This window comes from Muntiacus reevesi, chromosome 9, assembly GCF_963930625.1.
Source record: "Muntiacus reevesi chromosome 9, mMunRee1.1, whole genome shotgun sequence".
Lineage (NCBI taxonomy): Eukaryota > Metazoa > Chordata > Mammalia > Artiodactyla > Cervidae > Muntiacus > Muntiacus reevesi.
In genome coordinates this window covers 48,894,511-48,918,263 of record NC_089257.1, presented here as the reverse complement: position 1 = coordinate 48,918,263, position 23,753 = coordinate 48,894,511, and the positions used below count along the sequence as shown (strand labels likewise).

The following is a 23,753-nucleotide window of genomic DNA, read 5'->3' as shown; positions in this document are numbered from 1 at the left end:
CGAACCGGCGGAGCGCGGCGGCGGTGCGGGAGCGGCGGGTTTGGGGCGGGGGGCCTGCGCGGGGAACTCGGGCCCCGCCCCCGCCCCGCTGACAGCCGCCCTCCGGCCTCTGCGGCCGCGCCCCCTCCGCCCGGACCGCGCGAGAGAGGGAGGGGGCCGGGAGGGGCGGCCCGGGGAGGACCGTGTGAAAATGAGGCCGGGGCTCGGGGGCCGGGCGGGGCCGGGCCGGGGGTGTCAGAGCGCGGCGGGCAGGGCGCCCGCACACACCTCCCGGAGCCGCCGCCGCGCTCGCCGCCCGCGCTCCCCTGCCTGTGCCCGCAGCCGCCGCGCCTGCCATGGGGGTCGCGGGCCGCGGCTGCCCTAGGGCTGCCCCGGCGCTGCTGCTGCCGCTGCTGCTGACGGCGGCCGTCCCGCCCGACCGGGGCCGCGCCGCGGGGCCGCCGGAGGGTGAGTGTCCGGCCGCGGGGACGCACCTGGCACGCGGGGCGGGACGGGCGCCGGGAAGGGGCCGGGTCCCCTCGCGGAGGGGGCGCTCGGGACGAGCGGGTCGCGGCTCGGATGCGGGGCTCCGCGTGGCCCCTGCTCCCCTGGGGCCCCAGCCGCTAGACAGGCCGAGGCGCCGCCACCGCGCGGGTTAGAGGCCGGGGCCTGAGTGCGCGGCCGGGCCTGGGACCCGCGGCTGATGACAGTTCCCGCTCCGGTCCGCGTGGAGCGCCTGCTGGTCATACTCGCGCGGGCGGAGCGCGGGGGAGCAGGGCTTGGGAGTCTCCTCTGCGGAGATGGGGAAACTGAGGGCTCCGGCCGCGGTCCAGGGTGAGGTCGGGGCTGGGAAGTTCTGCGATGGGCTTTGGGAATGTTTCTATCCGTGGAACAGCTGCTTTTGGAGAATCGGGGACCCCCCGTTCTGCACGAACTGGCCTTGCAATACTTTCAAAACGTTTGTTTTTAGTTCACATGCTAGAGGGATATCAGCCAAGGAAATACTTCTGCCCAGGCGGGTTTCCAGGTTGAGAGGGTGGGCCGCGGGGAGGGGCTGCGGGTGGGGGCACCACTCCCGCTTTGCCTGGTTGGAGGGCTCAGAGCCCAGGGCGAGCTGTCCCCCCATATCGCAAACCCTGAGAAAGCTGACAGACCCTGCTCATTTTCTCAGATCATCTTTGCCACCTTGATCTTGCCTTCAGCAGGCCTTTACCATTGCCTGCTCATGTGCCAGGCACTGTGCGTGGCCTCAGGGACACAGACCCAATCTGTAATCAACCGTCTAGATGGCAAGACAGGCAGGAAAGCAGTGACAATGTGATATGCAAGCACATCCTGGGGGGGCATCTCACCTGCACTCTGGGGTCCTGGCACGCTTCCTAGGGGAGGTGGGTCTGAGCTGTGCAGACAGGGCATCCCAGTCATAGCGAACAGTCTGTGCCTGGAAACAGGGGCCTGGAAATCATATGTCAATCCCGGGACTTCCAAGATGGTGAGATGTGAGGTGGTGTGGGCTGGTGGGAGATGATGCTAGAGAGGGACCAAGGTCAGGTCCTCTAGGGAGACACCCTAGGAGTTGCTGTACTCTTTTGCAGACGTGGACGAGTGTGCCCAAGGGCTAGATGACTGCCACATCAATGCCCTGTGTGAGAACACACCCACCTCCTACAAGTGCGCCTGCAGGCCTGGCTACCAAGGGGAGGGCAGGCAGTGTGAGGGTAAGTGACCTGGTAACCAGTAGTGTGTGTGGGTCACTGGGGGAAGCCTTCCACCTCCTCAGCGCTTGTAGTGGCCACTTGTGTTGGTAAAAATGCTTCTACTCCCACCCTCCCACCCCAACCCTGGGTCACATCACCCAGTCTCTGAAATGTATTTCAGATCCTTAAAAAACTGGGAACATCAGGTTTTCCTCAGAGCTCATCATACAGTTTCATCTGCCTGTGGCTCTGAAATGCCCTTTTGTCTAGCTTCTGTCAAAGAGAAGCGGTGCTTTAGTAGCGTCTTTGGGTCCCACTCAGTTTGGGGGCAGAAAGTGAACAGCTGTGCTGATCAGACAGCCATGCCTGCCGGAGCAGGGCTGATCCTTCACCTCCCCGGGCAGCTTGTACTCTCACTCCAGAGTCGGAGTGCCCGAGTTCCGCCCTCCCCTGAGGCACTGGTGACTCCATCTTGTCCATGACTTCCGGCGGTTTGGTGTTGTGACCTGCCAAGCTTTAGAGCTGCACCAGGAGGCTGCCTCATTTGGAGCTGCAGGTTTGCCTCAGCCCTGGAAAAGTGTATGTGGAGGAATGTTTTAAGCCCTTAGAGCGGCTTACCTGGGAGCCTGAAGGCTGGACTCCGCCATATTGTGTTCTGGGCCACTGGGGATTAGCTCGTGTCAGGTATTCTGAAGTTGGGAACTGGCCGCAGAGTGGACTATCATAGGAGCAGGCTGCTCCGGGGAATGGAAGTTGTAGCATGTTGGAGCTGGCAGGGCTCTTCTGGGAGCCCTGAGCCAATCCTGTCTCTCATGTTACTGATGAGGACATGGGGCTCAAGGGAATTGGGAAAGGGATTGTGGACATGCTAGGCTGCAGGTGAAAGAATGTTAGATAAAACTCCAGCTCCGTTGCTGGCCTCGCATCTCTCCTGTTCACTCAGCTCCTGGTATCCCTCTTTGGATGAGTGTGAAATCCTATTATTTACAGTCTCTTTTGTGCATGAGGAACAAAACTCCCACTTCTCGCATCAGAGATGTGCTCCTGGTCAGGTTCATAGCAAGTGGGGTTGGTGGACCATCCATAAAGCCCTTCCGTTTCTTCAAACTCATCTTTTCCTGGAGATAGACGGCCATCTCTCTCTATCTGCCCTACATCATGGGAAGTCAAAAGACTACCTCTCTCTGAAACATTTCTCTGTCAATTCCTCCATACCACATCCTCACTGTATTAAATATTCTATGTACAGTACTGGAATTCACATATGTTCATATCCTGCTTGGGGATAAAAATGTTCACTTTTTCATTGTGACTTTCAATCACTGTATGCTTTCTGGGGGTAGAAACCATGCCATGGTTTCTTTTGAATAAACTACATATTTAGTAAATGATATTGAATGACAGGTGGCAAGAGTTTGGTGATTCTTAGCTATTGAGTTTTGCTTATCACAATTGAAATTGATAACTAACAGTTTAGAGTGAAAAGTTTGCTATTTAGTTTAAAAGAATTAATGATTGGCATCGCTTCTCTTATACCTTTAAATTGGTTTTAAAAATAATTTGTGATTATTGTTATAAAAATCAATACAAAACAATACAAAAATGTGTGAAATAGAAAAGTAAAGATCCTCCTATTCCTTTATCCACAGGTAATCATTGTTAACAGGGAGCATGTATTCTTTGTACTGTCATTTTCAACCAGAACCCTAGAAGGATCTGATCTTTTGAATACTTGGAGTATTTATAAACCTAGCAAGTAAGGCTCTCCCTGTTTAGTTTGGATTTCTTGGCACAGGGATCCGTAAGTGGAAACTTTCTTCCAAGAAGGGAAAGGAAAGAAAATGAGGATTGCAAAGACTCAAAGATACAGATATTCAAGGATGTAACTCCTTCATGTGTACTTTCTGGCTTATTAGTTTTTAATCCTCTTGGGTCCCATCTGTGGTGTCATTTGTGTTGTGATTATCACCAGTCACTTGGCCCTATTTAAGTTCAAGGATGGAAACTGGTTTGCTCAGAGTGAACAAAATTTTATCCTCTACAAATTTCTTCTGCCAAAATGTTGGAAAAATGAAAGTATGGGACCTGAGTATTTTTAAAATAATGTGATTCAGAGGTGACTTTAGGTGAAGGATGTTATATTCTAAACGATCTTTGCTTATGTCCCAGACTTTGGAGAGGGGATGTTTCAGTGGTCAGTATTCATTATATGGTCCTTATTTCTCATTATATGGTCCTTATTTCCTTAAAGGAACTGAATCATCTAGGGATGAATCTAGACTTGGCTTTTGTATTTTTTTTTTTTTACTTTTTATTTTGAAATAATTTTAGACTGCAGAAAATTTGCAAAAGTAGTGCAGAATTCTTTACATATGTCTATTACTTATTTTACCCTAATGTTAGCAACTTACGTAACTGCAGTAGAGTATTAAAACCAGGAAAGTAACATTGGCACAGTATTATTAACTATATAGACTAACTCAAATGTCACCAGTTTTTTCCTAATGTTCTATTTTTTCCCTTCCGGAATCCAGCTCAAAGTCCCACAGTACATTTAACTTGTCTCCTTGTCTCCTGCAGTCTGTGACAGTTACTCAGTCTTTCCTGGTCTTTCTTGACAGTAGATGAGTGCTGTTCGGTTCTTCTGTTGGTGTTATGTTTCCACACGATACAAAGTGATATGGTAGGAACAGACACGATAAGAGAATATCCTGTGTTTTCTTGTTCTGCATTTTTAATAATACAAAAGTGAAACTTTTGGCGAGGCTACTATAGAACTATTTTTGTGTGCTTTTCATTGCATCACATCTGGGGTACACGATGTCAACATGTCCCACTACAGGTGATGTTAATCTTGATCACCTGGTTAAAATGATATATTCTGTGTTTCTCCACTTCAGAGTTACTTTTTTTTCCATTTCAGCAGAGCTATATCTTGGAGCAGATACTTTCGGCCTGTGCGAATGTCCTGTTTGTTCTCAAATTTTTGTCCACTGATTTTAGCATCTAACTGTGGATCTTGCCTGCATCAGTTGTTACTGTGAAGTGTGCCTCTTGGTAGTTTTGTATTTCTCTTGTTCCTTGCACATCTATTAATAGGGCTTCTCTAAGGAAGCTCTGTCCTCATTTCCCATTTATTTATGTGTTGATTTATGTGTTTATGTATGTTATGCCAGTATGGACTCACAGGTATTTATTTAATTATATAGTTATTTATTTTTGGCTCAAGTTGTTCCAACTTTAGCCATCGGGAGCTCCTTCACATGGTCCCCTGTGTCCTGTTGACATGCTCCCATCCTTTTTTGAGAAACTCCTAATTTTCTGATACCACAAAATGCTCCAGCCTCAACCTGTATTTTCCCCTCCCTAGCCCTGGAAGCAACCACTTCTTCAAGGAGCCCTGGTTTTCCTTTTATTGGGAAATGGTTTATGGAAACCAAGATCTGGATGCTTGATATTTTCATTGTTACTGGGATGTCCTTCCTCCTAGGCCCTCCCAGTGGACAGAGCTAGGAAATATATGTATGTATACTAACCCACACATACACACTTATCTATTTTTATTCCTTTTTTCTATGCATTTCTCTATATATTTAAAAACAGTGAGTTACACTGATACTTCAGATTCCAAAGCAGTATCACAGGATTATTCTAACCTCCCTCTTGGCTTATTTATAACTTCTTTCTCTAACAGTAAGAAGCCTGGCTCTCATTATTTGCAATATATGTATGTTTGTTCAATCCCAATATACAGATAAAGTATATACAGAATTGCTACTCCATAATCCTGTGGGTAAAACAGATTTAATAATTAGGGTATGGTATTTATATACAACTGTTTTTGTTTTCAACCTTACAATATCCAGTCAAGTCATTATTTTTTTAATTTACTTAGGCTAGTACTTTTCTTCCCCATCCCCTTCAGTGTGGTTGTGTTATTCATTTATAGTACATTTGGATTCATTTGTTTCTCTCTGTATTCCATTTTTTATCTTCCCTCAGTCCCCACTTCTGCTTCCTGCTTGATGTGTGTGTATGTAAAACATCACCTGAGTCAAAGTTGTACAAAAACCAGAGAACTGTTACTCCCTCATCCTATTCCTATCCGGCTTGCATTCCTCATTTCCACCCCATTTCCCACAAGCCATGGGTCACCAATCTCTGTTCTTTCTGGTTTCTCCTTCCTATGTTTCTTTTGTACAAATAAGCAGCTGAATATGTATTTTCTTTTTAACTACTTCACTGAGTTATAATTTACATAGCATAAAATTCACCAATTCTAAGTAATGTACAAATCAGTGATTTTGAGTAAATTAGTTGAATTGTACAATCACCGCGTTAATAGCCTTCAAACATTTTCCTTGTCTCTGTTTCAGCCCCAGTTCCAGGCAACCGCTAACCTATTTTCCTGTTTCTGTAGTTTTGCCTTTGTGACCATTTCATCTAAATGGAATTATATAATACATGGTCTTTTGTGTTTGGCCTCTTTCGCTTAGCATAATGTTTTTGAGGTTCATCCGTATTGTATCCTGTAATGATATTTCATTCCTTCTTATTGTTAACTAGTATTTCATAGACGTTTGGGTTGTTTCAACTTTTGGACTCTTATAAATAAATGTGTTGCTGTGAATATTCACCTGCAAGTCTTTACATAAACGTGATTTGACATTTCTCTTGGATATATATCTAGGAGTAGAATCTTTGGATTATGTGGTAAATTTGTCTTTAATCTTTTAAGAAACTGCCAAGGAACTTTCCAAAGTGACTTATTACTATTATTATGCCATCTTACTACCATCAGCAATGTATGAGGATTCCCATTTCTCTGCAACATTGCCAACATTTGACATTGTCTTTCTTTTTAAAAATTCATTATTGATTTTTGGCTGTGCTGGGTCTTCTTTGCTTTGCGTGGGCTTTCTCTATTTGCGGCGAGTAGGGGCTCCTTTCTCATTTCGGTGCATGGGTTTCTTGTTGTGGTTGACTTCTCTTGTTGCTCAGCAGAGGCTGTAGGCACACAGGCTTCCTTAATTGCAGAACAGGGGCTCAGTAGTTGTAGCACATGGGCTTAGTTGCCCTATGTCATGTGGGATAGTCCCAAACCAGGGGTCAAACCCATGTCCCTACATTGGCAGGCAGATTCTTATCCACTATACCACCAGAGAAGTCCCTGTCTTTTTTTATTATAACTGTCTAGGGAGTGTGGAATGGTATCTCATGATTATAATTTGAATTTCTTAAATAACTAACGATGTACTTTTTTTTAATGTGCTTATTGTGTTGGAGTAGAGTGTTAGCCACTCAGTAGTGTCCCACTCTTTGTGACCCCATGGATTGTAGCCCACCAGACTCTTCTGTCCATGGATTTCTCTAAGCAAGAGTACTGGAGTGGGTTGCCGTTTCCTTCTCCAGTGGATCTTCCCAACCCAGGGATCAAAGCTAGGTCTCTTGCATTGTAGGCAGATTCTTTATCATCTGAGCCAGTGTATTGTCTTTGGTAAAATGTCTTTTCAGATCTCTTGCCCATTCTAAAATTGGGTTGTTTGTCTTATTGAATTATAAGAGTCTTTTATGAGGTATGTGATTTGCAAATATTATCTATCAATTTGTGGCTTCTCTTCATTTTCATAATGATATCTTTTGAAATGTAAAAGTTTAAAATTTCCACAAAGTCCAATTTATTAATTTTTAAATTTATGGATTTTGTGTTTTGTGTTATATATGATGTTGTATCTAAAAAAATCTTTACCTAACCAAAGATCTCAAAGATTTTCTCATAAAATCTTTATATTTTTTCTCTTAAAAGTTTTCTAGTTCTAGCTCTTACATTTAAGTCTCTGATGCATTTTGTGACTTTGTGTATGATATAAGGGCCTAAATGAATCTTTTTTTCGTATGGATATCCAGTTGTCTCAGCATCATTTGTTAAAAAGACTATCATTTCTCCCAATAAATTGCCTTAGCATTTTTGTCTAAAATCAAGTGACCATAAATACAAGGTTTATTTCTGGACTCTTGATTCTATTCTAGTGATCTGTTTGCCTGCCTCTGTGCCAGTACCACACACTGTCTTGATAACTGTAGCTTTATAGTAAGTGAAAATCCTCCAAATATGTTTTCCTTTTTCAAAATTGTTTGAACTCTTGAGTCTTTTGCCTTTCCATGTAAATTTTAAAGTAAGCTAATTTTGCAAAAAAAAAAAAAAAAGCACATTGGAATTTTATGTGTATTTATATCTCCTTATTTTTTACATGAAGATAACATATGACAAATAATCTTATGCATTTTGATTTTTTTTTTTACCTATTAGTATATTCTAAAAATCACTCCAAATCAGTTTGTAGAGATTTTTCCCATTGTTTCTTTTTAACAGCTGCATAGTATTCCACCAAGTAAACATACCTTAATTCTTAAACTACTTGTTATGGACATTTAGTTTTTTCCCAGTATTTTGTAATTACAAATTCTGCAGTGAATAACCTTATGTATATTAATTTTACTGTTGTTGGAGATTCCTAGAGGTAGGATGGCTGGTTAAAAGGTAAATATATATTTCTCCACACTAAAGCAATAGTGCCTATGTGGCTTACTTCTGTTTTGCTCCTCAGATATTGATGAATGTGGAAATGAGCTCAATGGAGGCTGTGTCCATGACTGTCTGAATATTCCTGGCAATTATCGCTGCATTTGTTTTGATGGCTTCATGTTGGCTCATGATGGTCATAATTGTCTCGGTAAGAAAAATGGGTAGAGATGGTAATTATCATTTACCTCCTCTCTAGCACCCCACCCCTGTCTTTTCTTTGACAAAAACATATTCATTAAAAGAAAACTGGGATCAGAAACTTGTGTTTTCTGGCTCCCCAGAAATCATACTCCCTAATAGAAAACCAGGGTAAGTATTTTAGTTTTTATGTGTTCACTCATAATATAAACCCTCCATTGTCCAAGGAGGTGGGTGGGTATTGTCATTAGTACTTATTGACTTTCTGGCATTGACTTGTTACTTTTAAGATCTTTAGTCTTGTGTTAAAAGGGTCTTGACTTAAAGCTATTTCTTTAATCCTGTAAATATCTCTATTCCAGAATCATGTAAAACTATTTGTCGTAAATATTCCACATGTGTGCTTGGATCTCAGCCAGATAGACTCCCCTCTTTTTTCTTAAAAGAGAGAGAAATTCAAACAGAAACCTTCCATTAGCATCCTCCTAGTACCCCACAAACCAAAAACATCTGTTAGAGTTTCAGTCTCTGAGTTAGGAACTGCAAAGAGCATTGTTTACATTGGTTCCTTATGCTAGGAATAAAACAGAATTTAAAAATAGCAAGTGGTTGGATAGGACTGAATGTTGGATGGTCTTAGAAGATGTGGCACACCTGGAAGGCAAGTGTTTATAGCCTATTTGCACTTGAAGGCTGATGTTAGCAGTGGTACAGAAGGACATCATGGGACTCAGAGGACATCAGGTTCCTTTGGCATCAGTCCTTCATGTGGTTGACCCACTGATGTCCATTTGGCTAACCAAGAGAAGCTTGAGCCAGGCCCCACCTCTGCAGGGACAGCTAATTCAGATGCTCCCTTGCTGTGCAGTGGAAATGGCCACTTGATCAAATGCTTTGAGATGAACATGGTGGTGGTAGTGACTTAGTCACTAAGTTAAGTCTGACTCTTGCGATCCCATGATCCCGTGGATTGTAGCCTGCCAGGCTCCTCTGTCCATGGGATTTCCCAGGCAAGAATGCTGGAGTGAGTTGCCATTTCCTTCTCTAGGGGATCTTCCCAACCCAGGGATCAAGCCGGTGTCTGTCTTCTGCATTACAGGCAGTCTACTGTATTGCAGGCAGTTTCTTTACTGACTAAGCCACTGGGGAAGCCATAAAAGTCACTAAGTGAGTATAGGCTGAACTCATATTTTGAGTGTTGGGGGAAGGAGAGTATTTGGGACTCAGGCCTGATATAACCTTTGTCATGTCACCTGGAGCCCCATCCTGATGTTGACTCATTCCCTTCCTGCCTGTGTGTGGTATGAGAGGTCCAGCACTGGTTAGACCACTTGGCCTTCCAAGCCTGCAGCTCTCAGGGAGAAGAGATTGAGGGCTGGGAGTCACTAACCCCTCTGCAACTTTCTAGGTCATCAGCACCACAAAAAGACACATTAGAGACACAATCCTGAGAGCAGCAATAAATTGAGATTAAATAAAAACTAAAAAAAAAAAGAAGAAGAAAGAAATTATATTTAGTGTGTAATTTACAGTATATTTTAAAAAAACAAACATTTTCTGGGGGAAATCACTTATTTCCCTTTGATTAGCCAATGGCATGTTGAGGATCTGTAGTTGATGGAAGACCCATTGATCACAGTTGTGCCCAAACTCACAGCCTGGGGGAAGTGTGAACTTCTAAAGAACAACACGCAGAACCATCCAGGAGTTAAGGACTAAGGACCTTGGGTGGGGTCATTTGGAGTAAAGGCCTGCTCAGAAATCCCGAGGCCCCAAGTCCTTCCTTGCCTGGCTGCTAACTCAGATATTTCAGCAGACTGTTTCCATTTCCCCCTCTCTGGGGTCTCTTTCTGGGTTTGCTAGCAAGAGTCTGCCTTGCAGAAAGGCCCTGAGCATCCTGAGTACCTCTGAAGGGGCTCAGGATTCCATGAAAAGGAAGGCGAGAGGAAATACAGTGATACATGGAGAGCCGGGCCAGCACACAGAGAAACCTCTCTGCCATTTGGACTCAAAAGAGCAGAAGCATTTTGTGACAGGAAAGGAGCTCAGTATCAAAATTTAGGAGTGGCAGCTTCCTGTGTTCTCTTGGATGGCCCCTACCTCTCCTCAGCCCCTGACCTTACACCAGCTGCCAGTATATGAGCCAGGATATGCAGAGGACAAACAGCACTGAGTTCTGGCTCTCTACCCAGATTGCTCCAGGATCTTGGGTGCCTGTGAGCCTGAAAAACAAAATGTAGCTCTTCCAGACAGCTCACCCCACCTGAATTCCATTTCTGTTTATTGAATATCTGGGAGCACGGAATAGCTACTAGGTCTTGTAGCCTATTAGCATCACTTGAGAAGTTTAAAATGACACCAGGTCTCATCCAAGGCTAGTTAGACCAGTGTGGCCCGGATGTCAGCGTTCTAACCTGTGGCCAGGTTGTGAAACAGTTTTATGCTCAGCAGAAACTCACCAGCCTAGTGTGCACGTGAACTTTTGTATTAATTCATTCCCTTGTGGCTCAGTTGGTAAAGAATCCAACTGCAGTGCGGCAGACCTGGGTTCGATTCCTGGGTTGGGAAGATGCCCTGGAGAAGGGAAAGACTACCTACTCTAGTATTCTGGCCTGGAGAATTCCATGGGGTGTATAGTCCATGGGGTTGCGTAGAGTTGGACACGACTGAGCAACTTTCACTTTAATCCGAGTGCATCACCCAACTTGATACATTTCTGATTGCTTTGGAGGAAAGGAATAGTGGGTGAAGCATGGGGTAGGGTGGGGCAACTCAGAGCCGGGCCAGGTGCTGGTGTCCAGAGAGGCAGATTGCTCCTGCTCACCCCGGTCCTCCCGGGCCAGGTGTGTCCCAGCATCTCTCACCCTCCGGAATGTGCTCCCTTAACCCTTTGGCACGGAGAAGGGCAAGTTTGTTAGGCTTCAGGGGATGGCTGGAGTCCCATCAGTTTAGAAAGGCATCTGCTGGGTAGTGTGGGAGGACGGATGACTGTAAGATCTGAAGCTTGAAACCAGATAACAGATATTTAAATGTGAATGTTCTTGTTACAGATGCCCTCAGGAGCTAGTGATAGGCACATGGGAAATCAGGGCTGGAGAAAATAAATAGCTTTTTACATTAGCCTTCTCCTCGAGCCTCTATCAGATCTGAGATTTTTCTGGAAGTTTCCTCTTCTTTAGCTCTGATGATGCTGTGCTCTTCTTGTTTGTTCATGCATTGAAGAGTTTATATGTGCCTGCAGGTTACAGGGCTATGCTAAATATACTTTAAAAAAAATCTGTCTACAAGGAGTTTGCAATCTAGTGGAGATGGATAAATAAACAATTTTGAAGAGTCAAAAGGTACAAATAAAAAAAAAGATTTTGAGAATGCATAGCAGTAAGTGTATTGATGGAGCCGTGTACAGGAGTGTGTGTGACTCAGTGGAAGAAAGGTCCTCTAACCTTGCCCTGGGGCCACAGCACTGGGGCAAGGCTCCCTCCCTCTCTGCTGATGGCTTCTTTATCCGGGCTCCTGCTCTCTCGTCCTGCTACCCTCAATGTTCTCCAGATTCTTCCTCTGGCCATCTCCTCTCTCTCCTTTCCTTTTTCCCTACCTACACTCCTGTGTTTGACTTTCTCAGCTGCCTCCAGCATTTTATCAGGACACCACAAGTAAGTGGTTTTCAGAGCTGTCTTCACACCAGGCTCAGGTTTCCCACAGCCTACTGGATCTAGCCCTGGATGTCAGCATCTCACATGTATCACCTCCCTGCCCTGCTGGGGACCAACCAATCTCCACCCCCAGTTCTTCCTCATGTTTCTCAGCCACCTCACCCTATGTCCACATGACACTTTGTCCACAGTTCTCTTTTATTTCTTCCATCCTAGGCATCCCCTCTGTTTTCCCCTTCTCCTCCTGCCCTCAATCTTTCCCAGCATCAGGGTCTTTTCCAGTGAGTTGACTCTTCGCATCAGACAGCTAAAGTATTGGAGCTTCAGCATCAGTCCTTCCAATGAATATTCAGGGTTGATTTCCTTTAGGTCACCAACTCAGTGGGCATGAGTTTGAGCAAACTCCAGCAGATAGTGAAGGACAGGGATGCCTGACATGCTGCAGTCCATGGAGTCGCAGAGTCGGACACGACTGAGTGACTGAACAGCAACAGGCATCCCCACTGCCAGGGCCCAGGTCAGGTCCCCTCTGGCACCAGCCATGCCTATTTCAGGCACATGGTTGACGCTGGACTCTCAGGTTTCAATTCTTCCCTTCCCTGTGTCCTTCCCCCAGTGCTGTCTTAGCCTTCCCAACGTGAGGGGCTGACTGTTGTCATCCCAGCTCCTGTGATTTCCAATTGCCTCTCTGATGAAGTAGGAACTTCTTTGCCTGGTATTTAAGGTCCTCTGCAGTGTGACCCCAATTTTTTCCCAGTTCTGTCTCCTGTAACTTCCCTACCTGTACCATGCTGCAGTCAAATTGAATGACCCACAGTTATTTGAACATACTCCATGTCCCCCAGCCATCCTGCTACACGCACGCCCTTTCTTCTGCCTCCAGTCCCTTCTCCTGATTTCTCATTGAAGAAAGACTGCAAGGCTTATGCCTTCATCAGCTTTTCCAGAGAACCCATCCTGATACCTACAGCCAGATGTGACCTCCGTCCTCTGTACCACCGTTTACCTTACCTCACCATTACTAGTATAGTGTCTCTTTCCCTTTGCTGAAGGGGATGCTCTTCGAGCCAGGGAATTGCATCTTACTCATCTGTGTTTTATTGTCTCCTCTAGCACTGAGCTTTGGAAAGAGAACGTACACACTTACTGGACTGATTACCTTGTGTCCAGGTGGAGGGCCTATTTAAGGGAGCCACAAACCTGTGAGGGCTGGGTTAATTACCTGCAGTCCCATGGGCTTCAATTCTGAGAGCTTCTGTGACACGAGGTCCTGAAGAGGGACCTCGTCTCTGCTTAGCAGGAGCCCCTGAGCTGCTGGGCAGTGGGGTGGGGAGCAGGGTGGGGGCTGGGAGTGTGCTGGGGAGGGGGCGTGTGTGAAGCAGCCCCACAAGCAAGGGCTCAGCCTTCTCCCCCTGCAGACGTGGACGAGTGCCTGGAGAACAATGGTGGCTGCCAGCACACCTGCGTCAACGTCATGGGGAGCTACGAGTGCCGCTGCAAGGAGGGCTTTTTCCTGAGTGACAATCAGCACACGTGCATTCACCGCTCAGAAGGTATCTCTGCTCGGCTGGGGGGAGGCGGGGAGAGGGGCAGGGTCACATCTGAGGGTCCCCCTACCCCCCAAGTGACTCTAGAGGGAAAGCACACCATGCATAAAGTCTGGAGGCCTGAGGATGAGTAGGCAGGGTATTTCAGCTTCACCTTCCTCACCTGGCAAAATGAGGGAGTTGGTCTGGGTGAGTTCCGAGGTCTTTTCAGACTCTCACAGTTGCTGATTCTAATCTCTAAATAGAGCACATTTCAAGCATGACGATGTCTTAGGAGAAATGATGATCTGCCAAGTTTTCTAAAAGGTGCTGCAAATCACAGCACCAAGTGTGAGCCTGCTCTTAGTGAGGAGGGAGGGAGGGGGCTGGAGCCTTCCTGTGGAGACTCAGTAAACTGCCCTGTTTTCAGCAAGAGTGGGCCTTCCCTGTATTTTCTATTTTTGGACTCTGACCTCTGGGATTCCAGGGGGCAGGTGGACCCCTTCCCCAGGCTGCGGGGGGCTCTATTTTAGGGTTTCCATCAACCATATTGCCGTTCACCATTTTGCCATAAATTTGCAGAAAACCTCTCTCCTCTGATGGGTTTCGTTCTCTCTGCTTTGTGTTTATACCTATTTTATTTTTCTGTTAGTTCAGTGGATTCTTAGGAGGGAGAGGCGTTAAGTTCTTGTGGCCAATCAACCATTTTTAACTCAGGGGTGTGCTTTTAATTCTTCCGTGCTCTTTCTTAAGCCAAAGAAGCACACTCTGCTGGCTGTATGTCTCCCGTGGTTGCCCGTGCCTGTTTTTAAGGGAAGTGCCCGAAACACTAGACTGTTAACTCCTTTGTGCTGCTTGTTCAGCCTCATAAGTTAAAATGAAGTGATTTTCAGTTTTTCTACTATTTAATCACAGGATTTATAGATTTATTATTTTAATTGGGATGGTTTTAGTGATTTTTCAAGGGCTTCTTTGTGGAAGATGATTTTTGCCTCTTTTTCCAAGAATGATGGCTCCTTCCTTAGCCCTCACCAGCAGGCCTGTTTGGGTGTTAAGAAGAGGAGTCAGAGAAACGAGGAGACAGATGCTCTTATCCCCCAGCCTGTTTACTGTCAGAGTGTGAGCTGGTTACTCATAGCCGCTGGCTCTAATCAGGTGATCTCTTAGCTAGTGCAGGTGTGGCCCTTGACTGAGTAGCAGGTTTGATTTTCATTTTCCTGAGGGGTTCTCTGGACTCTTCCATGAGCTGTGCCTCTGGTCTGAGGCTGATTTAAGATGCCAGCAGCACGAGAATGATCCTGATCTCAGGGCCCCTCCCCTTTGGCTGCTCAAAGCTGCTTCCTGGAAAGTCCCTCTGGCTTCCTCTTAGGTGGCAGGGAGTTAGAGCTCGTGGTCCTGTAGGCAGAGCTTGAACACCCCCAGTATGGGTCCCACCTCTCGTGAAGTCACTGGCAGTGATTAAAACCTTCTCTTACCCTCGCTTCTCCAGAGCAGTGATTCAGCCCCTTCTCCTGTCCCCAAGTCCCCCAGACTGATTACAGACACAGGCTCCTCCGACTGCAAGGCCGTAAGAGCAGTTCCTTTCCACAATCTGTGTTTTTTAAATTTTTTACAGTTCAGACATTCTTAGAACCCCTGAAGAGTATTTAAAATGAGCATATTTGTTTGGGGCTAAAACCCAAGTCCAAGTATTGGGGTTGTGGTCTGGAAGCACTCTGTGATTTTCTGTTGTGTTTTAACCTGGTTGCTGGGTGAATTCGCGGTGGCGTGAGCCCACAGATTAGAGCTGCTTGCAGCTGCCCACTTCCATTGTAGGGTTTTAACTCTCCAAATAGAGCCAGCTCTAAACAGTATTCCTCTAGGATGCCCTCCTTGAAGTGCACGTTAAACTCTTAGAATCTATATTAAAATAGACTTTAAAACCCACAGCTGATCCTTTAAAAATGATTGAAAGAAGATAAACACTGCAAGCTAGTATTTTCTAGAGTCACCGATGTTGTTATTAATAATTATATACTAAATGTTCTTTAATATAAGGGATCATACTAGTTAATTCCAAGAGAAACTCAAGCTATTTGTGTTTTTTTTTTTCATCCTTAGAGACCCCAAAGTTCTGAAAAAGAGACTGTGTGTTTTCACCCATGTAATGGGGGTAGGCTGGAGAGAGACACACGGCCCCAGCCTGCCTTTGTCCCTATTCATGGGTGCTCAGGCTCTCAAAATGAGCATTTCTCTTTTGTTTTGTCCGCTCTGAGAATATTTCTAGATGTTTGCACCGCTGCCTTTTTAGAGTAGTGGGCAAGGTGGCAGGTTAGTGAGTAAGGGGCTGTGCTGTTAGCAGGGTCTGTTTCTTCCTTTTCTTGCCCTATTTGCAGGGCTTATTTTTATTCAGTTCCCAATAATATACTTCAGTGAGACCCTGGGCCAGGGGTCCCCCAGAATGGGATATTTCTCAGGTTTCTGAGCTATTTCCCTCCTGGTGAACTAACAGTCCTAAATATAACTGTCCAGGCAGTTTCTGGGACAGCCAGGACCCTAGCTGGTTTCCCCAGTTTGGACCAGTCCATCTGCCTACCCTAGCAGTGGCCTTGTTTTGAGCCAGGGTACTCTGAAAAGCTTCGGGGGCCCCTCTTAGCATTTCCTTAGCATTTCCAGAGTCATTTAAACTTTCAGTGTCTTCTGGTAACTTTAGGTCTTGCTTGATATGATGTGACATCAGGGGGCAGCTTCTTTGTGCATCCCCATGTTATCTGGTGCACAGTCAGTTCTTACAAAATATTTCTTGTGCAAATGAATTGCTCTGAGAAGCAGTAAAGGTCACTTTGCAAACAGCTTAACAGACTTGTAAACAGAATGAAAAAGAAAAAGAAGCAGCAGCAGCTGATTTGTATGGAGTGTACTTTGGGGTGCTTCTCCCTACTCCCGACCCTGGGAACCATCTTGTGCAGCCCAGCATCAGAAACACCGGGAAGCAGCCGGCATGAGATGTGGAGGATAGTCTCCCGTAGGGAAGGAAAATGATGTTTCTACTGCTGCCTTTTCTTGGGCACTGTTACGTTTAGCCCTAGATGCTCCTGGAGCCTGTTATTGTAAATGCCCTGCTGATCCAAGAACAACTGTAATGCTGGCTGGGCCTTCTTAGGAGGACAGGACTCTTCCTGGAGGCATCTCCCACCTCCTGTGCCATCTTAGTACTGGGAGCAAATACTGTCTTCAGAAATCACCAGCCCAAGCCAAGAGAGAGCTCCCCTCCGACCCAGTGCGAGCCTCTTTCTGTGTTAATTGACAGCAGCCCTTGGCACGGGTGAATGGATCCCAACCACCTCCAGCAGATTGAGTGCTGGAGCTCAAACAGCTCGTAACTGTCAGATAAAAAACAAGGTTTTAAGAGAGTGTGGGATGTATTAGCTGTTGCCCTCTCTTTTGGAATAGAAATGACATCTGTTTGTATTAAAACAATCATTCCCGTTAAGCATAGATCCATGGGTCCCATGGTGAGAATTGGAGAGAAATGACTTTTGACTTCATTAGAACCAACTGGCTAAGGTTTTAGGGGCACAATACAGAGCAGTATTGGATCCTGGAGAAGTCGAATGAAAGCTTTTTGTACTCATGTTAAAAGAGTGCCACTTCCAGTATTAGAAAATGTCTTGTCTGCGGAGAATCAACGAGAACAAAATCCCTACTCTTAAAAATGTTTTAGAGTTACATTGCACAAATGCAAAAAAGCATCATATGAATACATACCTATTTAGTTCAGTTCAGTCCTCAGTCGTGTCCAACTCTTTGCAACCCAGTGGACTGCAGCACTCCAGGCTTCCCTGGCCATCATGAACTCCTGGAGCTTGCTCAAACTGATGTCCATCTAGTCGGTGATGCTACCCAACCATCTCATCCTCTGTTGTCCCCTTCTCCTCCTGCCTTCAATCTTTCCCAGCATCAGGGTCTTTTCTAGTGAGTCAATTCTTCGTATCAGGTGGCCAAAGTATTGGAGCTTCAGCTTCAGCATCAGTCCTTCCAATGAATATTCAGGAATGATTTCCTTTAGGGTTGACTGGTTGCATCTCCTTGCAGTCCAAGGGACTCTCAAGAGTCTTCTCCAACATCACAGTTCAAAACCATCAATTCTTCGGTGCTCAGCTTTCTTTATGGTCCAATTCCCACATCCATACATAACTACTGGAAAAACCATAGCTTTGACTATATGGACCTTTGTCAATAAATTATTGTCTCTGCTTTTTAATATGCTGTCTAAGTTGGTCATAGCTTTTCTTCCAAGGAGAAAGCATATTTTAATTTCATGGCTGTGGTTACCATCTGCAGTGATTTTGGGGCCCAAGAAAATAAAGTCTCTCACTGAACCCCATGAACAGTATGAACAGGCAAAAAAGATATGACATACCTATTAATGTTGTGCAAACCAGGGAGAGGTTTTGAGAATACTCTTGGGTATGATAACAGTTCCTGCAGAGTGCTAGGAGGTCGCAGGATCCTAAAGAATTGGTATTGAGAAGGGGCATGATGCTGGCAAACCACACAGATGTCTGCTTTTCTGCGACCCCATCAATTAGACAGATGCATACTAAACCATCTAGGAAAATAACTCCCTTCCCACCGTATTTACCACAAGATCAGGCCTAATGAAAATTACAGTTTACCGGGGAAGGATTTTATAACAGCTCAAGGAAACCACATATATGAGTTCTCTCTCTCTGTTCTTTCTGCTGTTGACCTCTGAGCCTGTTGAGGGAGGGCCCAGGAGCTATCTGAAGGTGGTCACATAAGACAGGTCCCTGGGCAGGTGTCCGTAGGGTGATGCCAAAATACAGAAGTAGTCACAGTCGTCTCCAGAGTGTGGATTTGGTGAGGGTAGAGAGGAGGGTTGAAATTTTCTGAAAATCATCTTTGAGAATATATGAAAAGGAGGACTTCCCTGGTGGTCCAGTGGTTAAGACTCTGTGCTCCAAATGCAGGGGGCTTGGGTTCAATCCCTGGTCAGGGACCTAAGATCCCACACGCCACAGAGCATGGTGCTCGCCTGCCCCCCGAAAAGAATATGTGAAAAGGTTGAGACTCTTCACCTGTCTATCTGCAGATCTTTGTAGAGAGATTCTCCTTTTCTGTTAGCATTCTTGATCAGTTTGGGTAACAACATGGCAGAGATAAGAGTCTGAGGACAAGTTCCTGGGGTCCACAGGTTCTGATTCCACACCCAACAGAGAGTTCTTAGTGGTACTTATTTTTTTTTATTTTTTGTTCACACCATGTGGGATCTTAGTTCCCTGATGAGGGATTGAACCCAGTCCCTCTGCAGTGAAAGCGTGGAGTCCTAACCACTGGACTGTGAGGGAATTCCCTTCTGGTGGGTACTTTGTTCTCAGTGTATTGAGTGGGTTCCTATCTCTGTTGGAGAATTGAAACATCTTATCTTTTGGGTGACATAAGAAAATTTTCACATCTCTGTTAACTGGCTTGATATGAATGACATATTCTTCTAAAACATGGGGCTGATGGACACCAGGCAGGCAGGTCTGTGGCCGGCCTGCCAGCCCCTCCAGACACTCCGGGGCTCTGGATTCTGATGCAACCTGGTCATTGGCTGCATGCTGCTGTTTTGCAGAGGGTCTGAGCTGCATGAATAAGAATCACGGCTGTAGTCACATCTGCAAAGAGGCTCCGAAGGGCAGTGTTGCCTGCGAGTGCAGGCCAGGCTTTGAGCTGGCCAAGAACCAGAGAGACTGCATCTGTAAGTACAGACTGGTACCCCACTCCTGCCCACGCGCTGGGAACCATGAGCCATCCTATCCCAGAGGTTGTCTTGTGCAGCCCAGCATCAGAAACATCAGGGAAGGCAGCTGGCATGAGATACAGAGAATAGTCTCCTGTAGGGAAGGAAAATGATGTTTCTAAAGGGACCAGTCAGAAGGAGCTCACACTCAGGGGTGAGGAATGTGAATGCTGGCGGACAGGTCTCCCTCTTTCCACGGAATAAAATCAAATTTCCTCATTTGGCAACTCTTCGATACCCGCTTCCTGCTTCTTGTACAAACCTCATCGACCTCCTTTCTCCAAACACCAAATTCCTTGCTTTTGGAGGATAGTTCCCATTCTTTCATGCTGTCAAGGCTTTTCCAAGCCTTCCTCCCTTCCTGGCTTGGTGAATTCTCACTCAATATTTATTTACTTATTTTTGGCCGTGCAGGGTCTTCGTTGCTTTGTGTGGGCTTTCTCTAGTTGTGACGAGCAGGGGCTAACTCTTCTTTGTGGTGCTCAGGCTTCTCATTGCTTCTCTTGTTGCAGAGCACTGGGCTCCAGGGTGCACAGCCTTCAGTAGTTGCAGCACCATGGGCTTAAGTGTGTGTGGGATCTTTCCAGACCAGGAATTGAACTTGTGTCCCCTACATTGGCAGGCGGATTCTTATCCACTGTACCACCAGAAAAGTCCTAACTCAATTTTTAATATCCTGCGTAACTTCTAATAATGATAAAGATAATAGGTACTTTGGGAGAGCATTAATTATGTGCAAAGGCTTATCTAAAGAGGTACCATATTCCATTTAATTCTTACAAGCATCACCTTATGAGCCAAGGTGAGAAAATTGTGGAGAAGGTAAAGTTATAATGTCACAGAGGGAGCAAGTGGCAAATGTAGGATTCACACATAGGTCTAGCCTAACTGTAAGGCTTGTACTCCTAATCACCATGCTACACGACCTCAGAAGCATTCCCCGACGGCCTCAGACAAGGCAGCCAGTTTGTATTTTGGCTCCCACAGTGTTGTTTATTCCTCAATTATAGCACATGGCTCTGTGGGTTGAATTCTATGTTTATGTGTTTGTTTCCCCAGCTATGAACCTCTCCAAGTCAGGGATTTCGTCTTACTTTTGCCTCTTGGTCTTATCCTGGATGTGTTCAATACACATTTGTGTAATGGATGAGTCAGTAAATGGTGTACACAGTCCAGGTGCAGCTGCCTCGGGATGAAGCAACACAATAATAGCTCCAACGGATAACAGGAAACCACCACCATTAAAGGTGTTTCTAAACTATTATTTATACCAGAGGAAACACTGAGGGTTTCCTTTTAGGAACTCTTCCCAAAGTCATTGGGCTTCCGTGGTGATTCAGCTGGTAAAGAACCCACCTGCTAATGCAAGAGACACATGAGATGTAGGTTCCATCCCTGGAGGAGGAAATGGCAACCCACTCCAATATTCTTGCTTGGAAAATTCCATAGAGGAGCCTGGTGGGATACAGTCCATGGGGTCTCAAAGAGTTGAACATGACTGAGTGAACATGCACCTCTATTACATTTTGGGGTTTCTCAGGTTGCTCAGTGGGTAAAGAATCTGTCTGCAAATGCAGGAGATGCAAGAGTCACAGATTTGGTCCCTGGGTCAGGAAGATCCCCTGGAGAAGGGTGTGGCAACCCACTCCAGTATTCTTGCCTGGAGAATCCCTTGGACAGAGGAGCCTGGCAGGCTACAGTCCATAGGGTTGAAAAGAGTTGGACATGACTGAAGTGACTGAGCATGCACGCAGCATGCCTGAAGTCATGGACCTTCTAGAAGATGCCCAGTTTGCTAGGGTTGGTTGTTTACAGTGAGTAGACCTCCGTGGTTAAGAGATGGAGAGTCAGAGACTTCCCTGGTGGTCCAGTGGCTGAAACTCCACACTCCCAATGCAGGGGGCCCAGGTTTGATTCTTGGTTGGGGAACTAGATCCCACATGCCACTACTAAGACCTGATCCAGCCAAATGAAATATTTTTTTTTAAAAAGCGATGGAGAGACAGTTTTGCTGGTGAAAGACTTCTCTCTGGTATCTCCATCACAAAGCAGAGCACAGCCTCATAGCCTGACAAACTAGGGCTGATGCCACCATCACCATCAGCAAGTTCTGACAGCCTCATAGGCCCCTAAAAGTGGGACTGGCTACAGCTATCTTCAAAAAGAGGACCCAGGTCTCTGCAGGAGACTCACCTGTGGATGAGATTCAGCATTTTACAGCCTTTCAGGAGCCAGTAGAGTACCTAAGAGCTTATTTTTAAGGATTTAAAATGTTTTAAAGACATCATTGCTCAAATAATATCATAAGATTATATTCAGATAATATTATAAAACTTGAAATAACAAAAAAGATCCAGAATTCCATCACACAATCCAGCTGTTTTGCTTTTCTCATATTCCTATTTAGTTGTTGATATGCATATGCAATTTTTACACAGCTATAATCACAGAACATTTTCTTTCTCACAGTGCAAATCTAGTTTTAGTTCTTTTAAATTAAAAAATTAAAATGAGTGTATAAGAATTTAAAGAGTCCAAAGAGACATATAACCTTCCCCCCTCACATTTCCTTTGCCAGAGGTAACCACTGTTCAGTTTGATGAATAGATAGTTTTGTGGTTGGCTTTCTCCTCCTCCTTGGCTTGTTATCAATGTGTTCATACACAGTCTTTGTAATTATTGGTTAATGTTGCATTAACTGTGTGTGAAGAGTCATCATTTCCTCTGATTACCCTCCCTTCTAACTAATCAGATGTAATCTGATGAGAGAGATCCTAACATATACATATAAATTAAGTACCATCTGTTCTAGACATAAAACGTGATAGCATTTCCAAATGTCCTAGGACTTCTTCTGATAGAGCAGAGCACTAGTTTAGAACTTTTTGGTATCATTTCCTCTAAATGGTGAAAATCTCCCTCCACCTTCGAATCTCTGTCTTCCTATAGAGCGTTGCTCAGATCTGTCATTCAGCATTTCTACAAGTCTTATTGTGACTGCTTGCTTACATGGACAGGGATATGGACTGAGTCAAGGTTCTCTCTTTTATGCACAGTGCCTAGTACATGCTAGGTGCCTGAATACTTCCTGAATGAAAATCAGAGCTCTTCTGGAGTAAACATAGCCCCAGGTGTGGACATCTCAGTGTTCCATGTGTTGATTCATTTTCTCCTAGTGACCTGTAACCATGGAAACGGTGGATGCCAGCACTCCTGTGAGGACACTGCTGAAGGCCCAGAGTGTAGCTGCCATCCTCAGTACAAGATACACTTGGATGGGAGGAGCTGCCTTGGTGAATGGTGACCCCAACACTGGGTTAGGGTCTTCCCCAGCCTGCTCGCCACCAACCCAACCCTAACCCAAACCCTAATTGTTAATAGCCTTTAGAACCAGAGGTAGGGTGTTTCCGGTGCATTTGCCTTCAAGCAGGTTCCATGCTGCTTCACATGGGGCAGGGGGAGTACTCCAGACCTGGAATGGGGGCCCTTTTCTCCCTGTGAGAACTTGGAGAGCCCTTGTTCCTCTCCTGGACTAGACTGCTCCTGGAGCTGGTATTCTGGAGATTGGAACAACACCTCCCAAGAGACCAGGGCAACTGAAGTTACAGCTAGCCGTTCATGATGACAGGGTGGCCTTTGCCGTCAGCAGAAGCCAGAGTTGCATACTTAATGGCTGGATGCCTGCCCTGTCTATCACAATGTGTCCTTTGCTAGCTCCATTTTAGAGCTTCCCCGATCCAAGATTCTTTTTATCCTGAACTAGGGGTTCTGAAGTGAATCTGAAGCTTGCATTCCCCAGGGTCTGTGGTCAGTACAATATAATAAAAAAACTCTCTTTCTCATATTTAATGTCTATTAAGGCTCTGTGGCCATGTAACACAGAGGCTCATTGCAACATGTTTTTATTGAGCAAAGAGTCACATTTCTCACATTGTTCTCGTGTCTGGGATTTGCAGGGAAGTGGTTGTGCCGGGGATGAACAATCTGACTCATTCAGTCTGAGAACTGTGCTCTTTGCGTCTCTTGCAGAGCGAGAGGACATTGCCCTGGAGGTGACGGAGAGCAACGCCACATCCGTGGCAGATGGGGATAAACGGGTGAAACGGCGGCTGCTCATGGGTAGGTGCCTCACACACACCTAGCCCAGCCGTTGCATTGTCCCTTTCCCTCCCCAACTTACGGCCTCAGTCCTGGGGCCATGTGCCCCGGACCAGTTGGACTGGAGTCAGCAGCTCCTGTCCGGCTGGGGTGTGTCTGTTTTCCACTCGTTGCTGTTGCTGAGTCACCATCCAGGACCCCTGGTCTGGTGGGAAGAACGTCAGTCCAGCCATCAGCATAGCTGGTTAGCATCTGAAACTTGCCGTGGGACTTGGACAAACTGTGTCC

General features: G+C 45.7%; 1 protein-coding gene across 5 annotated transcripts in view; it reads left to right on the top strand.

The window, feature by feature from the left end:
• Positions 1 to 203: 203 nt before the first annotated feature.
• SCUBE2 (signal peptide, CUB domain and EGF like domain containing 2) overlaps positions 204 to 23,753 on the top strand; it is a 67,339-nt gene continuing 43,789 nt past the window's right edge. For 2 of the 5 annotated variants that reach the window (XM_065944012.1, XM_065944008.1), the window contains exons 1-7: positions 206 to 447; positions 1,575 to 1,697; positions 8,285 to 8,410; positions 13,472 to 13,606; positions 19,200 to 19,325; positions 22,544 to 22,660; positions 23,397 to 23,486. In XM_065944012.1, the coding sequence (XP_065800084.1) occupies positions 336 to 447; positions 1,575 to 1,697; positions 8,285 to 8,410; positions 13,472 to 13,606; positions 19,200 to 19,325; positions 22,544 to 22,660; positions 23,397 to 23,486 (829 nt within the window). In that variant the 5' untranslated portion in view covers positions 206 to 335. Of the gene's footprint in view, positions 448 to 1,574; positions 1,698 to 8,284; positions 8,411 to 13,471; positions 13,607 to 19,199; positions 19,326 to 22,543; positions 22,661 to 23,396; positions 23,487 to 23,753 lie in introns of all 5 variants that reach the window. The other 3 variants (XM_065944011.1, XM_065944010.1, XM_065944009.1) reach the window with 3 other exon arrangements.